At 57.1% G+C, this 17,519-nt stretch overlaps 1 protein-coding gene across 1 annotated transcript in view; it reads left to right on the top strand.

The window, feature by feature from the left end:
* Nucleotides 1-17,519, top strand: part of CAMTA1 (calmodulin binding transcription activator 1) — a 776,715-nt gene that overhangs the window by 656,950 nt on the left and 102,246 nt on the right. The window contains exon 6 of the mRNA XM_046661785.1: nt 4,070-4,223. Within this exon, the coding sequence (XP_046517741.1) occupies nt 4,070-4,223 (154 nt within the window). The remainder of the gene's footprint in view (nt 1-4,069; nt 4,224-17,519) is intronic.

The raw sequence follows: 17,519 nt of genomic DNA, 5'->3' as shown, positions 1-17,519 counted from the left end.
AGAGGGAGGGAATCTGTGTGCAGTAAGAGCGAGTCGGGAGAGACGGGCTGTCGGCGGAGGAAGTGTGTGTCTTAAGTGGGTGGACTGCCCACTAGCGGCTTACGTCTGGCCAGTCTCTCAGGAGAAATAGCAGTTTTGTTTGGGTTGGGTTTGGTGGCAATTGGTGGTTAGAGGAGCAGGACTTCTGTCTGTCCAGGGGACTTCACACCTCTCAAAGGCCCACTTGGCTCCTACAGCAGCCCGGTGGGAAGGGCAGGGCTTCTGCTTCCATTTACAGATCAGGAGCCTGAGGCACCAAAAGGGAGAGTGGAGATCTCCTAGTCCACGGCTCTTTTCAGAAGGTTCTAGACTTCTCTGAGACTTTTACTTATCCTCGGCTTTGCCCTCCACAGCCGCAGACCGCCCTATGGGGCTTCCTACTCCAGGCCTTCAACACCAGATAGGCCTGGGACATTCTGGGGGTCACCTTCAAAGGCCATGCTCTCTTTGTGGGGATGGCCTCTAGCATCTTCATGGGAATCCGTAGGCAGAAAGCTCTGGCCAAGCTCCTGTACAGACCCCTCCCTGCGGGGCCTGACCTGGTGGTAAACCCTAGAGAAACGTTGGAGCAGCAGCGGGGACGAAGGGAAGCTGGCTCTACAACCATCCGGGGTCAAGAGTCCTGAGGGGTCTGGCGGGTGTGTCCTCGGCCATGTCCCCTGGAGCCAGGCGCCACCCCGAGCCTGTCTCCAGCCTGCCCTACGAGGCCAGCAGAGCCGTGCTCCGTGAGGATCTGACGCTGTTATGAGCACTCTATGAAACTGACACATTGGGACTCTACAGCTAATATATTTTTCTGCCAAAAGCACCCAATAAAATGTACAGCTAATGAATAAAATCGCAACATTGCCAAGAAGCAATGTGTGCCCCAAATTTCCAAAAATACCTCAATCACTCTGTGTCTTAAAACCAGCCCCAAGCCAGGAAGTCGTTACTTAAATTCAACTCGGGAGTTTCAGCGGTAGAAACTCCAGGCCCTGGGACGGAACCTGTGTTAAAGACACAAGCGATGGTGCTGCTGCCTCTATGTTTCCTAATCCCAAACCCAGTCTCCTTGCACCTTGGAGGGCTGGGACTTCCTCCTAACTGTTTCCAGGAGACCGAGAAGCACAAGGCCCAGAGTGGAGGCTCCCGGGAAGGGGACCTCCGTGTTGGGCATGTTCCTGATTTGGAAGGAGCAGTGGTGGATCTGGAATCCCTAAGTCAGGGCTATAGATGTGGGGTCCATGGACCCCTGGATCTGTGAATTCCTGAATGCAGTTTTGATGTGCCTTGGGGCATTTCTTGAAGCTGGGAATGGAGCATCCACATCCACGGCATTCATCAAATTCTCAAGAGGCCTTAAACCCAGAAAAGGAACGAGCCTTACCTCTTAGCCTCCTAGGAATGAACACCCCGTGTTCAGAAAGGCTGCTCTGCCCTTCGGAGACCCAGAAAACTGAAGCTGGATGCCAGCTGAACAACAAGTTTGGGAACAGTGAGGATAGAGGGCCGAAGTCAGCCTAACTCAACTCTTCAAACATGAAATGAGCACCAGTCATTGCCAGGCGCTGTGACAGCCCTGGGGCACTGTCCCTGACAGACAAAGACCCAAACCTGATCTCCATCTTTCTGTGGTAGAGGTACAGGGGGTGAGGTATCAGGGAACGCTCCTCGGAGGAGGAGGCAAGGCCTGTGCCTGTCCTCAAACAGTAGGTGGAGGCTGCCTGTGCAGAAATGGGGCTGGGCCCTGAAGGAAGGGCGGAGCTGCCTAAGACAAGAGCATTCCAGGAGCTCTAGCACAGGAACTCCAGGCTTGGGGGCTTCAGTGCATAGTGAAGGCGGCCCTTTGCTCCCTGCGGCCCTGCTGCCCTCCCACCACCGTGGCCGCCTGGGCCTTTTCCAGGAGCTCAGTGGGGCAGTGGGACGGGAAGCCACAGGCCTTTCATCTCCCAGGTGTCTGCCATCCCAGCTCCTTCCCGCAGGGCCGGGCTCTTGCTCCAGGGTCTGGGATCAGAGGAAGCCCTGGGTGGCCGGCTGGCCCCCGCAGCCCTTTGATCCTTCCTCCATCCTGCTCAGCGGCTGGCGCTGCCTCCAGGCCAGGCACAGACTCAGGCAGGAGGCCCCAGCCCAGAGGCAGCCCCGGGGCGGCCAGCCTGCTCGTCTGCAGGAAGAGCGCAGATCTGCAGGAAGAGCGCAGGGTCAGGACCCAGGTGTCCCACTCCTCCTCTCCCCAGCACCCCATCCGTGCGGTGAGCATAGCAGATCCACCCAACCCACCCACCTCTTGGGCGTATTGCAAGGATGAAATGAAATACGAAGTGGGAAAGCGCTCAGACCAAGCAAAAAGAGGCCACAGATGTCTTGGCAGGACCTGAATTTGGAGTCAGAACCCTGGCTTCCAGCCTAGGCTCTGTCCCTCGCCAGGCACACAGTTTTGGGCGAGTCACAGCTTCACCGTGCTTCAGTCCCCTCACTGCAGACGGAGGGCGTCCAGCCCTGCCCAGCCCACCTCCCCGGCCTGTGCGGGCACCAAATGAGATAATGGCTGGAAAGTGCTTTGAAAAGAATGAAGTGCCGCGCTGATGTCAGGGATTATCATTATTATTAAGGAGCATGATTACCGCGATCCAGAAAAGCTGCCATTAACGAGAAAGCTCCTGTTCGTGTTGATTTAATTTCCTGGTTAACTGAGCGTTGGCAAGAAAAAAACTCTATGTTTCAACTCTTATTGAAATCTTTTTAAATTATGCCAGTCTGCTTTCTTGCGCCGGTCATGGTGTAGTCTTGGGTCTTTATTTATGACTCCCTTGATTGATTCACATATTCATTGATTACTCTTGCTCTGACCACATCCAGAAAGACTGCAGACCCAGCCTGCTCCAGGCCTGGGGCCCTCAGGCCCACCCGGGACTCATGGTCGGGCCTCAAGGGGGAAAAGCAGAGGAGACAGGTCTGGGAAAAGCTCGGATGGGGCCTTCTGAGTGGCTTTTTTCATAGTTCCCTGGAGCATCCTGACATATTGTCATATGTTTCCTTACAGTTCAAGAAATACCTTCTGACTGGGGTAGAAGGTTTTTCTGGGATTATCCAGATGCACTATAAAGTGACACGACTGCTTTTCTAATAAACTTGTCAGGCCTGACGTGGCCAAATAAATGTCTTCATCTTCTGGGAGCCATGGAAAGCCACGGAAGGTCCACGCTGTTTGCAGCCGAGCTGCTGCCCCCACCAAGGCCCCTCAGCGTGATGCTACCAGGGCTGGTGGTGGGCAGAAAGGGACAGAAGACATTCAGAATTGAATCTGATGGGAAGAGTCTGACCCATGTCACTAGAACCATTTGGGGACAAAACAGGTGCCTTTGACGTCTTCACACAGAGAGTTCTTTCTGTCTTAAGCCCCAAGGAGGCGTTTCCAGTGGCTTTGAGCGACAGCTCCTCCTGGGGGCTGCTGGAAGGAACGTGTTGATGGGGCTGTTTATACAGGGAGAGGACCACAGGCTGGGGCAGAAGGGCATCTGGCCCTTAGAAATGGGGAGCGTTAGTCTCTGGGGACTCCATTTCCCCGTGGGAAGGAGAGGGTGAGATGCCCGTGTCGGGCATCTGGCGAACTGTGATGAGGACATGCGTGTAAACACGGTGCAGAGGCCGGTGCTCCCGCGGCAGCTGTCGGCGTGAGATCTGGAATGTGGGGCTATAGTTACATTTGACCTCGTGTGGGGTCCTTAGTTACACATGCATCAGCCCATGTGGTTCTCAGCTGGGGGTGATTTTGCCCCCAGGGGACAATAGGCAGTATCAGGAGACATTTCTAGTTGTCCCAGCTGAGGAGGGGGCGGGGTTTAATCACATCTAGTGAGTGGAGGCCAGGGATGCTGTTAGAGGATAGAACAGCTCCCACAACAGAGAATTAGCTGCTTCCAAATGTCGGTGAGGACAAGGTTGAGAAAGCCTGGGATGGGGACACTTGGCCTGTCTGTACCTGCTGGGAGATGACCTTGGACGAGCTCTGTGCACCCTCATGCTGCCAGTCTCTGTGCTCTCCCCGCAGAACCCCGACATCGTCCTGGTGCACTACCTGAACGTGCCCGCCATCGAGGACTGTGGCAAGCCCTGCGGCCCGGTCCTCTGCTCCATCAACACCGACAAGAAGGAGTGGGCGAAGTGGACCAAGGAGGAGCTCATTGGGCAGCTGAAACCCATGTGTGAGTAGCCTTGGCCTGCCGGGCCCAGGGTCCTGCACTGGGTCCCAGGCCAGCATCCTCCAGGCAGGGCCAGAAAGGTCCTCCATGGCCTCGGGGACCCAGGTGTGGGAGCCCCATTCTGCCGGGACCATAGCGACCAGTGAACTTGGCTTTTCTAAGGATCACTCCCGTCTCTACCTCACTTGATGCTCATCAGCTCCCTGCACAATAGCCAGGGCACAGAATGGCAGACTCACATTATAGGCAAGAAAAGTGAAGTTCAGAGGCTCAGAGCCACGTAAACAAGTAGCCGGGGACCAAGAGTGCCAGGGACCACTGCCTCATGAGCCACAGACAGGAGAACAATGGCAGCCCAGGAAGAGAGGGGCCTGCAGGACCCAGGAGAGGCCGGCCGGAGCTGGCCTGCCTCCTGCCCTCAGCCCATCTGCTCCTGGACATGGGGCCTGCCTCGGCTCCCGGACTGGGCAGCACATGGATGACGGTGATTGAGCGGGATCTCATTTTGTCAGCAGTGGTGCTCTCTGAAGCATCTGTCAGGTGCGAAACACTGAGTGAGTCCAGAAAGCCGGCGCCTCACTTCCACAGCCGTGGCTCCCGGCAGCCGCTGGGGGCTTTTGGTGGCCTCTTCTGCTGCCTGGACGGGTGGGCTCAGGAAGAACAGACTCGGGTCTGCCAGACCTGAGAAGAGCGAGGGGGCCGTCCAGTGCTGGACACAGGCCCTGGGTTCCGGAACGTTGATCTCTGAGGCTTAGGCAAAGACCTGTCATCACACAGGACCGCAGGACTTGGGGGCTGCAGGCGAGAAGCCGTTGGGCACCATATACAGGCAGCAAATGAAATGTCCTTTCCTAGGGGCCCCGAGTGTCCTGTCACTGGGAGTGTCTGAGCTGAAGCCAGGCAGCCCCTGCAGTGACCAGCTAATCCTGAGATCACTCAGTGTTCACGTGGGAGAATTCCCCCCACCTGCCTCAAGGTTGGGGGTGGGCGTCAGGAGGGACAGAGGGGTCTGTCTGGGAAGGGAGGCCCCCAGGAGGCCGACGGCCCTGCCCACCCGGGGGGCTGGACCCCAAGGCTGATCTCACTGCCATGCCATCCTCCTGAACCAGATGCCTGTGGGGAGGCTCCCCAGCTTGGCCTTGCTGCTGCTATTGCTGCCAGGAATCTAGAACCAGGCGGCCTAGGGGCCTTCCGGGCTCAGGCTGTGTCCAGCAGAATCCTTCTTAACCGCCACTCAGACCATATCCCTCCTTGTTAAACCACCCCGTGCCCCAGGATGGACAGAGCAGAAGGTCCTGGGCGTTCAGGCAGAGCCTCCAGCTCCGGGCCCCGCGCCCCACCCTGCTGGGGCTCTGTGCCATGCGGTTCCTGTGCCAGAGCCGCCTTCTCTCTTCCCGCGCCTGGCACTCTCCTGTCTTCATCTGCTCACCCCACCTCATCCGTCTGCTTTCAGCCTAAATACTGCCTCTTCCATAGGTCCCCCAACCACACAGCTGGGGTTCGCGCCCCGGCGCTGGGCCTCCCTGAGACCCCCAGGGAGACATCAGCCTGAAGTCAGCCTCCCATGCTTAACCCGAAGGGCCATGCAAGCCTCTTCAAAACTCTGCAGAGCACCCAAAACTTGGCAGACATTACAGCTAATCCCCACGCATCTTCCTTGCCTGCTGCCATTCCTCGGGGCCCCGCACAGTGCTGGGCTCATGGAAGGCCCTGTGTAAACATTTGTGAGATGGCTGAGTGGAAACTGACTGGATCCAGCTCTGGTCCACGCCCCACAGGAGCCTGCACCCTGGGACCCCAGGCTGCTCAGTGGCACCCCTCCAAGGCCAGGCCAGGGGGCCCAGGGAGCACGGCAGTGGTGCCAGGGGTTCTGCTCTCAGGCCAGCCTGCCCACCCGTTCTGATTCAGTCCTCAGGTGGTGTCTAATGTGCAGGGCTTGTCCTTGACATTGCGTTTCCTCCCCCAGGGCCTGCTCACACTTCTTCTTCGGCAGAGCCTTGGCCGGGCTGGAGCGATGGCTCTGATGACGGTGGGCACTGATGCCACCTGGCCAGAGCAGTTGAGTCAGAGCTAGAAAGTCAGGAGGTGGCACACATCCTAGTTCTGTGACCACTCCATTGTGTGACCTCACGCCAATCGCCCAGACTCCAGTTCCCCTTCTGGAAAGTGAGCGAAAGAATTCAGCAGTCTCTGCACCAAGATCAACAGGCTCCCAGCCAAGCTCAGCCGGCCCAGCTCGGCTTCTGGGCCTCTGCAGACCCAGGTCCCAGGAGCCGAGGCCGCTATTTCATCCCACTTCCTGGGAGGTCCTGGAGATGGAGTTAGCCAGAGATTAGCCAAGGGGATGTTCCCAAGGGAAGAGATGCCCTTCAAGGCAGCACCGTGGTCAGAGGCCTCCAGCCTGGTCCCTCCCAAACACCACTCAGCACACAACCCTCTTCCTGTCAGCCAGCCCATCGCCGTCTCCCATCCCTTCCCCATCCCTTTATTTGACCTGCTTCCTTTTTCTCTCCTTATTGCCTCCACCTCCCTACAATGCCCCTGATCCTCCGAGTGGCCCTGCCCAGGAAAACTCGCCCTCCCCTCGCAGGAGGCTGCACAGGTCAGACAGGAATGCCGCCTCCCAACAGGCAAGGAGATTGAGCTCTGTGAACCGCAGGGGGTGGAAACCAGACCTGAGTCGGCTCCTGATGCTTGCCTGGAGGGAACTGTGAATGCCTGTTCAGAAGGCTGCAGTGTATCAGGAAAATTATGTAAAACTACAACAAACTCCCCATAAATCTAATAACACTTGGCTCTCGGGTGCCTGGGGGCGGGGAGCAGAGCAGCGCACAGTTGCTCTGAGTGTGCATGTGTGTGCATGGCTCTGGTTACAGATGCACAGCCTGGAAACGCAGCCCTGGAAATACAGCTCCATAAGAGGTTTAGATGCCAATCAGGCTTGAAACACACAGAGGGCACCAGCTAACTGTGTTCAGGGAAAACAGAGGTGTGCTGGGAGCCAAGAAGGCATCAGATTTGGTTCCAGAATCAGGCGTGCCACACGATGCTGGAGCCAAACACATTAGCTTCATCACATTTCACATAAATCACATTCCTTCAAAGACTTCACAGTTTGATTTCCTGATGTTTCCAAATTTCTCTGCCCTACAGCAGAGTTGTCAGTGGTTTAATCAAAATGTTGTGCTTATCGGTGGTGAAGTGAAACTCTGATCCGCAGCCTTCACCTCACCTGTTGGAAGATGGAGGGTTCATTGTTCTCGCACCTTGGGAATCTCACAAACACTGGCTTCTGAGCCAGACTGAACTCTGAGAATCCCACCTTTATTCTTGCAATTGTGCCATTTGGTCCCATGGGGGCTTCCTTCCTGCTGGCTGCTCTGCCATTCCTAGGGTATGGCCCTCTTTTATGTGGTCTAAGATGGTGGCTCCAACTCCTGCCATCGAGACTGCATTCCAACAAGTGGAAAGGAGAGAAGAGAAAGTAGAGTGTAAGCTCCTTCCTGAAGGACAGGGCCCAGAATTTGCACACCCTTCCACTCATATGTCATTGGCCAGAATTTGGTTATATGGTCACCCCTAGTTGCAAAGGGGTCTGGGAAGTGTAGTCTTTTGCTAAGCGCTACCGTTCTAACATACTTTGGGGCATGGGTTCTGCGTGCGAGTCATTCAGGGCTGAGTAGAGCTGAGCTCAGCCCCTAGCGTGGCCTCAGTTGAGAATTGCTCAGCTCAAGGCCGGAGAATGATTGCGCCGGGTCCCATTTGAGGGCTCAGGTCAGCACGATCTAAAGCTGAGCGTGTCTCATCCTGGACATTCTTTTCCAGTGCAGCTAGTCTGAGAGAGCACCAGTTTTGGATCCTGCAATCTGCCCCAGTGTGAGTGAGGGGCTGGGCAGGTCAACTCTGAGTGGCGAAGAGCTCCAGGCGGGTTTGTGCCTCAGCTCTGCCAGCCTGAGGGAAACTCGCTCCGCCATCTCTGGCTGCCCAGAACCACAGGGGTTCGGAACCACCACCCCAGACCTTCCATCCCAGCTCTATTCGAGCCTGCAGGGAGCCAGACGGAGCCAGCTCCCATGGAGTGGGGCCTCTTCTCTGAGGGCCCATGGCTGTCTGCCCAGCCCCATCCCTTGGCAGCCTGGGAGGGGACGGGCATGGCAGCACATCCGAGAAGCAGTCGGTGAGGTCATGCATCCAGAGTCGGGGATGAGGGCCTGGGTTTTAAGCTGTGTTCATAGCCCTTCCCCGGGAGGTGAGCTTGCCCCAGCTGTCCTGCCCCCGGCTCCTCATGGAGCACCCTGGCTTCAGATGGCCCTGCATCGCCGAGCAAGACCTGGCCCGTCCTGCAGGCCTCTGTGCCCTAGACATCAGCAGGCAGCTCTAGCTGCCACCTCTGGGCCTGTCTCTGCTCCCACTGCCCTCCCCCAAGCCCTGCTGTTGTTTCTCAGATGTCCTCGGCAGTTCTGGTAGGCAAAGCAGGGGGACTGGCTGTGAAGCCTGCACAACCCCAAGCCCACACCCACACGTGTGCTTCCGCGCGTATGCCCATGCACACCTGCCCACAGCACCCACACGCACAGCACAAGGGGCCGTGCTAGTTTCCTGGCACCTCCACCCCCAACACTCTCCAAAAGCCGCCTCACCTCCGTGCCTGGGAGTGGAGACCAGCAGCGCTCAGCTGGGGAGGCAGGCACCACTGGGCCAGAACAGCGCCTGCCGGTCCCCGAAAAAGTGGGTAAATGGGCTCATGCGGCAGTCAGGGCAAGGGGGAAGGTGTGCAGAGGGACTTCCAGGAGTCAACTGCCCTGGGAACGTGAGCACGGGAGGCACAGGCCTGCAGTGGATCCCAGCGCTTCCTCTGACTAGCTGGGTGGCTGCGCACAAGTCACCTGACCTCTCTGAGCCTGACCGTCCTACTTCAGAGAGGGAGAGATAATGGGCCTTACCTGTGGCCCCGTGGCCCTGTGGCTGTCCAATAACATCTGGACATGAGCTACGTAGCTGTCAGGACGGCAGCCACACGCCGTAAGGGAGATCACCCGGAGCCACAAAGGCAGCCCAGCTCTGTGCTGAGGGTGGGCACCTAAAGGCCAGCTGGGTGGTCCTTTGGGGACCCTGCAGCCACCAACCCTGGACTAGAAGGAGCTTTTAGAGCCCCTGCTCTGAGCTCAGTCCTGGGAAAGCTGCCAGAGGGAGAAAGCCGAGGCCCTGCCCTCAGGAAGACAAACCAGAGAGACTGTGCCAGCTGATGGGTCCAAAGTAGGCAGCACTGAGGGCGAGGTAGATGGTCCTGCCTTCAAGTACCTAGAAAGGCGACCTAGACAGTCGAGGGTATGAGCAGCCAGCGGGGCTTCCTGGGAGGAGGAGGACTTGGCCCTGGCCCTGATGACTGGGACTCGGAGACAGAAAGGAGGAAGGGAGGCCCCCAGCTAGATTTGTGTGGAACAGCACGAAGGAGGAAACAAAAGCAGAAGCAAACACATGCTGTGGCGCTGAGGTGATGGAGCTCTGTCTTGTTTGAGGCTTAAAGGGCGTGTTGAATATGAAGAGACGGAGGCCATGTTGAATGTAAGAGGGCAGAGTTTATGTTGAATGTGAGGGAATGAAGGCCATTGGAGGATAGATGATAAAGATTATATTGAGTGTGAGGGAGGAAGCTGTGGGAAGTATGAAATGATAAAAGCCGTGTTGAGAGTAGGATTGGAGGCCATGTTGAGCGTGGAGATGGAGACCATGTTGAGTATGAGGATGGAGGCCATGTTGATAGCGAGGTAGAGGCCATCCATATTCAGTATGGGGATGGAAGCCATGTTGATAGCGAGGGTAGAGGCCATCCATATTAAGGATGGAGACAGAAGGCATGTTGAGTGTGGGTGGGAAGAGGCCATGTTGAAGCTGGGTAGAGCCCATGTTGTGTATAAGGTGATGAAGACCATGTTGATAGTGGGGTGGAACCCATACTGAGTTTGGGGTTTGAGTATGCCATCCTGGCTCCAGCAATCCTCGGTTACTCCAGTCACCTTGGGTCCTCGGGCACCTGCAGCCTCTTGGTGTTTCCAGGAGCCAGGGTCTCAGCCCCTTGCCACGTGCCCTCTGGAAGACCAGCTCCGAGCCTCCATGGTCTGGTAAGGCTGATGCAGCAGCCACCAGGGATCCGGCAACAGCTAGGGTGGCTGGAGACAGGGAACCCCATATTGCCAAGGAGTGGCTGACGTGGCTGATGAGCATGCGCCTGCCTCTTCCAGGAGCTCCGCGCTCCGCATGGTAAGCCAGCAGAGCCCTCAATCTCCATAGCCTGCCCCCCACCTCCTCCACTGGTCCAGAGGCCCTCCATGTGGCCAAACCAAGCCTTGGGCTGTATAGTCAATGTGTCTGCTGTTTGCTCATAATTTTCCAGACAAAGACCAAAGATCCAGTAAGAGGGGAAGTGCTTATTTGTTTTGCTTTTTTGCTTAGATTGTAATCCTGGTGATTATAGAATATCAAGAAATAAAATCAACAAAGGCTTTCCTTTCCCAGCCCTTCACTCAACCCTTTCCTGGTCAACTAGCGCCACCTGGTGGCCCATGGCAGCAGAGCGGCTCAGAGACGCGAGCCCTCCGGAGGAGCTGCACTCTCCAGCCTGAGACAGGAGCCAGCAGACAGGGGTCACCGTCCAGACCGGTCTGTGGACCTCGTGTCTGGGATGTGGTGGGGGGTGTCTTGGGCCTGTTTGGTGATTCTGGAGTGGTGGTTTTTGGGTGGGGCTGGAACAAGCAGAAAGGGGTAGGGAGAGGCACGTACACCACCTCTCCTCTCTGCTTTGGTCTATCCTGATCAGACCTCACCCGGCTGGCGCAAGGCGGGGGAGCCAGCAGCTTCGCCCTGACGAGGGGCGCATGCTCCCAACTCTCAGCCAGAGTCTGGGAGATGGAGGGACAGTCAGCAATGCAGGTCGCAAAGCTGCTTGCCCCACACAGCTGCAGGGGTGGGCAACCTGAGGTGGAAGGTGAAAGGTAGGGGTGAGGGGGAGACTGGAAAAGGAAAGGACAGCTGTTGTCAGAAAGGGTTAGTGTTTCTTTCTGGCCAGAAATGTTCGCTTGGAAGAATTTTCCAGTGACCCTGCGTCTAAAGTGAGACTCCCAGGATGGGAGAGAGGGACCGGAAGTCAGGAGCAAGCTTGGGCATGCCCGGGCTGCCAGCCACTGGAGCTCCTCACGGGGAGTCACGGCAGCTGTGGCTTTACCCCCAATCATCAAGGACCAGCAAAGCCTGGACAGAGATGTTGGCTCAGTGCCAAGAGCATCGTCCACATCTGAACCACCCAGGCAGGTAGATGAAAAGCAGGCGCCTAGAGCCCCCCACCCCATCCCTCAACACATTCTGGTTCCATGGGTCTGGCGTGGGCCCTAGGAACCTGAATTTTTTAACAAGCAACATTCTCATACTTTTTGAGAGATCCCAACCTACAGCAGGCTCCAGTGCGAGGCCACCCAAGGATCCCTATCGTGAATCACCTTTGAGGGGCCCCAGGCTCTGAGCATCAGCTGGTTCTCAAATCCAGGTGGGAGAGAGGCAGGTACTGGAGGTGATGCTGATCTCGAACATGCACAAAGAATTTGGTGTATAATTTCTGGGTGTTCCAAGATCCCGTAAGGTCTTTCCATAGACTCTGGGTTAAGACATGCTAACCTAGAAGTTTCCTTGGGTTGAAACTTAGATGTTAGTGCCGTGCACAAAATGGGGTCTTGCCAGACACTTACTGACTTGAACTCATGAGAAACTATGGAGGGCCATTGAAGGGAAGCACGTCGGAGTGCCCACGGTGGGCCCAGGGCCCAGGACGGCAGCTCTGTCCCTAAGAGTAGAGGCGCCCGCCAGTGGATGGAGCCTGCAAGGCCCATGAGTTTCTGCCGCGCTCGCTGCCTTTGTTCACAGGATTCGGAGTCACTGGGAGGCGAGGACAGGACAGAAGGGCCTGAAGAAGGTTTTCCTGCCCATTTTGCTCGTCCCTTTGGTTAGGAGCTGCACGGGGAGCAGGAAGGATGGCCCCCTTCGGTCCCCCGCTCCTGCCAGGACACGTTCCCGGCACCCCTCAGCCTGGCACGGAGGGGGCGGGCAGTGGGCATCAAAGCAAGCCTGCTTTAGTCTGGGGCTCGCCTCCTTTTCCTGCTCTGCTGGGAGGATCCGGCTTGTTTTGCGAACGTGCCTTCTCCCTCAGGTGACATTTTACTTAGCTGCTTTGGCCCCCAAGTAGAACTAAAAGAGAAATACTTCTTTTGATTTCCTGTCTCTCCCTGGCTACTTGCCCCTCAGGGCTGCTTGGGCGCCATCACGCCCTGCTGTTACGGATTCCCGGCTCTGTCTTAACCATCCGCCGATTCACTGAGCTTTGATGGAGCGCCCCGCGCCCCGGTGTGGCGGATGCCGCAGTCCCACCAGGCCCTGTGCCTGACTGCCACCCGGAGCCCGCACAGCCCCACTCAGTCTGGGGCGGTTTGGTTAAACTTAGAATTCACTGCCAACATTTAAATCTCCAGATTTTCAATTTCGCTTTGAAAATTGAAGGTTCTGGGCCACATAGTGAGGAGCCAAGTGGCGGCCCCTTCAATGGCGCCTGTGTCCCTGCGAGCGCCACCTCTGGGCACGTGGAGGAGGTGTCTGAATCCAGGGCCCTTGCAAACCGGGGGTCTCGCGAGAAGCAAGATGGAGACCCTCCAAAATCCCCCTTGGTCCCCTGTCCCCGCTGACAGTGGCCTGGAGGAGCTGCTCAGACAGGTGGCCACTCCTGCCACCTCTGCCCCTGAGCAGGGCCCGGGAGAGTGGGCTGCAGTCAGGCCAAATGGGGAGAAGAGGATTCCAGAGTGCACGTGGCTCCCGGATGTGGGATAACGGCTTCTCTCCCTGCCACATCGCGCTTCTGACGTTAGGACACCGTCAGAGAGCTTCGGGCACACCCACGCTGTCGCCGAAGCCTTGATAACAGTGCAGCTGAGCGAATCAGGAGGAGACTCGGAGCCTCGAGCAGCTCCGCAGTGCCACATCCTTGGCCCGGGGAGCAGGTCAGGGGCGCGGAAACCTTCCGCCAAGGCTGCTTTTGATGTCTTGGAGCCCTGCGGACATCGCCTGTGAGGCCAAGTGCGCAGGCGCCAGGAGCGCCCTCCCCACGTGGCCTGAAATTCCTGAGGTCGGAGCTGCAACGGCCTGAGCCGCCTCCGCTGGCGCCTGATGAGGCAGCTCCTCTCCCTGCGCCTCACCTTTGAGGAGCCACGTTGGTCCCACCTGAAAGAAGACGGCGGCCCCATCGCGTTCTCAGGCCCCTGCCTTCACCCAGGGCCTGTGCCTCCTGGTGGAAGACGGAAAGGAGGGCAGGGGGGTCTTGGTCCCCCACGTCCCCAAACGTTCAGAACCAGGAATTGCAAGCCCATTCGGGACACGGCACACACGTCTCCCCGCGCGCACACGCCTCCACGCTCCTCGAAATGAGATTTCTGGAAACGTTGTCCTCAGGACCAATGGGAGAATGCGAGTTGAGGGTGAGATGGGGAAATTGAATAGTATGTGGGTGTCTGGATATGAGAAGTTAAATCTAATGAAAATTTTATCCCGTTGAACCAAGAAATCAGAAGCAGGGCCTTTATTCCTGTCAACAAGAATACAGTGGAAATTAAACCAACGCGGCTGCCATTTCCCATTGACCTTGTTGCCATGGAGACAGCCTTCTCGTGTCAACAACTCAGAGGATTGCAAACCCTCTCATTCACGTCGTCAGAGGCGCTGGCAGCCCCCTCTGCCGCCGGCCTCCATCATGTGGTTCCTAAGTAGGGTGACCACTCGCCCAGGGTTGCCTGGGAGCATCCCCGTTTATACCATGGTCCAGACAAATGATGACAACGCCCCTTCAGTCTCCAAGGTGACCTGTCTGCACAGCAAGTTAAATGGTCACCCTCTTTATGGGTCCTTACTGGGTACTGAGTACCTGGGCAAGAGTACTGGCTGAGCCCAGACTGATGGGGACAAGGAGGAAGGGGCCCCCCACAGGCCTCTGTTCCCCGGGAGGGAAGGGATTAGCTTTGTCACTAACATGCCACTTGTCACCTGCTCACCACAGCGCCAAGAAATCCCTTCCCGTGCAGAGAAAGCCAAATGTCAATTCCAGCAGGCGGTTCTGTAGTGACCCAAGCTCCAGCCAACGTGCCCTGTCGTACTGCTAGAAGTTACTGCCCCACAGAGCAAAGAGGGGCAGGCGGCTAGCTCTCACCAGCTCCCAGGGCCGCTGCAGGGCGAGGGGACGTCCAGGGTTCTCCTTTCTGACTCCGTGTTCAATCCTTTTCCAAAGCCTTCCAGGCAAGACGTTTCAGAGCAGAAAGCATGTCTCCCTCGGGGCCTGGGACCCTGGCCTGCTCAGACCCTCTGTGGATGCCACAGAGCCGGAACCCTGGGCGTGGGCCCCACTTACCTGTTTGTCTTTAGAGTCCTTTGGGGAGCAGTGGCGTGCGGTCAGGTGAGGCACCGACGTTACAGACGAGGAAACTGAGGCCGAGAGGAATCGAAGACCTTCTGATCATACAAGTGGGAGGAGAGGAGCTGCAGCCGCTGGGGCCCTGACCCCAGGCACGTCTCCTGCAGGCTCTCCATGTCTCTGGATCTCAGCCCCATCTTCCCTACATCTAGCTGGGGCGTTGAGCTCAGAGGCCCGCCGTGCCCTTCATTAAATTCCACCACTGCTTAGGGTAGCCACGTCGGCAATGAACGTTTATGTCCTCTGCAGACAACCAAGGGGAGGCCGCCCTGGGCATCTGTGACTTGGTGGGTCCCCTCTTCACCCCCACGGCACCCCCAATGACTGGAAATCCAGGCAAGGAGCCCCCATCTCAGAGCCAAATGCTGCCCCCAAGAATCCCACATGCTTTGGGAGGAGTCTTCGGGTTCCCCATCTTTCGTAGAAATTCCCCCTGGACGCATCCCTAGCTGGGCAGCCCAGTCAGCCACAAGGAACGAGGCCAAGCCCTCCTCCGGGAACCCCAGCTGCCCAGGTCAGAGGCTGAGACGTTCTCCTCGCACAGGCCTCCCCTGGATCTCCTTCTGCCTCCCTCCCTTGCTGGCTCCTGATCTTGCAAGAGCAGCTCCGCGCAAGTCCTGACCCCATCTCCTGCCCTGCACCCTTGGAGGCCAAAGGGGAGTTTCCTCAGCCACGGTCTGGGTCACCCTTCCAGCTGAGTGGCTGCACACTCCAGCCTGGCTGCCCACTTGGCCTGGCCCCAAGGGAGGGAAATCAGGAGGGAGGATCCAGCAGCTTCAGAGCTTCTGCACCCTCCCCTCCCCCAGCCCACGTGGCCTTACGAGGCAGTCGGCACCCCCACAGTCAGAGAGGGCAGGAGACAGCAGGGTGGGTGGCGGGCTGGGGGGACAGCACCTGGCCAGCCCCAGGTTTCCAGGTTTCCTGCATAGTCGCCAGCGCCCGCAGGAAATCAGATGCCCTCTGGAGAAAGTGAAGTGAGTTTCGCTGCGAGTGGAAGGAATCTGACCTCCTGTTGGGGTAGCTCTCCCTGCTCCGCCCACTAATCCAGCTGGTCCTCAGTCCCTGGAGGCGTGCAGGCTGGGAAGACCCTGGGGGCGCAGGGCTCACTGGAAAGAGCTACCCTTTGCAACCCCTGCTCGCCCCCACTTTGCTGTGTGACCTTGGCCAAGTTACATAACTTTCCTAACCCTTGGTTCTCACATTAATAAAATGGGACGATAGTTCTTCCTCAAAGGATTGTTGAGAGATTAGAGATGTTATCTCTATACCGGGGGGGGGGTCTCAGACTCGACCCCCATCAAATCCCCTGGAGGCTTGTTAGGACACAGATCAGAACCCCATGCCCAGAATTTCTGACTCAGTGGGTCTGGGTGGGACCTGGGAATGTGCGTTTCTCACATGATCCCAGGTGATGGGACCGCACTTGGAGAACCACTGCCCAGTGCCCTGTGCACAGTAAAGGCTCAACAGGGGGTAGAGAATACTGTGATTTATTTCCTTTTGTGATGGAGTCAACACGTAAAGAATCTAGGACAGTACCTGGCATATAGAGTAAGTTCGATAAGTATTATTTTTTGTTATTATTATTATTGACATGTGAGTCTGCTTACAGCTTATTGGGGGAAGTAATGAACCAATGAAACAGAAAGAGAACAGTGCTAGAGAGGGGATGATTGACGGAGAAACTGTCCATTTGTCTATTCGCTCAGCCAGTCTCTTCTGGCCCCTTTCTATGCCAGGCATTGCTGTGAGCATGGACCATAGAGCAGTGAACAGCCCAGCAAGGCCTGTTCTCAAGATTTAATCTCTGGGTTCCAGCCCCATGGCCGAGTGGTTAAGTTCTCGCGCTCTGCTTCGGCAGCCCAGGGTTTCGCTGGTTCGGATCCTGGGCGTGGACATGGCGCCACTCATCTGGCCATGTTGAGGCGGCATCCCACATACCATAACTAGAAGGACCCACAACTAAAATATACAACTACGTACCGGGAGGCTTTGGGGAGAAAAAGCAAGATTCAAACTCTGGCTCCAAGGAGGACAAGGGCCAGAGTAGCCAGAAAGGCTTCCAGGGGGAGGTGAGGCTTGAACCGGGCTGTGCTGGAAAGAAGGGTGCGATTGAAAGTGGCAGAGGAGGGAGGAAAGTCCCTGAGATCAGGGCCCCTTGAACGTACACACACGCGCACCCCAGGTGTGCAGTGCACAGGGCAGGGTGGGTCTCTCCAAGGGGCCTGCAGGGCTCCAGCCCCGGAACCCGGGGAAGGGGCGGCCTGAGCCCCGACGGGAACTGGATTAGTCTGCTCTGGCTGCCGTACAGCATAGCACGGACAGGGCCCTTAAACAACAGACACTTGTTTCTCACAATTCTGGAGGCTGGAGAGCCTAGAAGGAGGTGTCCGCAGGCTTGGTTTCTGGTGAGACCTCTTCCTGGCTTCAGATGGCCACCTTGTTGCTCAGTCCTCACGTGGCCTTTCCTCTGTGCACACACACTCCTGGTGTCTCTTCCTTTTCTTATGAGGACCTGAGTCCTATTAGATCAGGGCCCCACCCTCATGACCGCCTTAAACCTTAATTACCTCCTTAAAGGGCCTGTCTCCAGATACAGTCACACTGGGGTTAGGGCTTCAACCTAACAATTTTGGGGGACATGATTCTGTCCATATGGGGTGACAGGGGAATGCTCGACTTGGGCTCAGGCCGAGCCTACTAGCCGGCTCTCCACCTGTCCCCTGAGGCTGGGTCAGAGCAGCCATAACCCAAGAGGCCCTTGGCTGGCAGCGGCCCCACGTGGGGACTCACCCCACACC

The sequence above is a fragment of the Equus quagga genome, chromosome 5 (assembly GCF_021613505.1).
Source record: "Equus quagga isolate Etosha38 chromosome 5, UCLA_HA_Equagga_1.0, whole genome shotgun sequence".
Classification (NCBI taxonomy): domain Eukaryota; kingdom Metazoa; phylum Chordata; class Mammalia; order Perissodactyla; family Equidae; genus Equus; species Equus quagga.
Note: the sequence above shows the minus strand (reverse complement) of the source record. Positions and strands in the feature narration are given on the sequence as shown.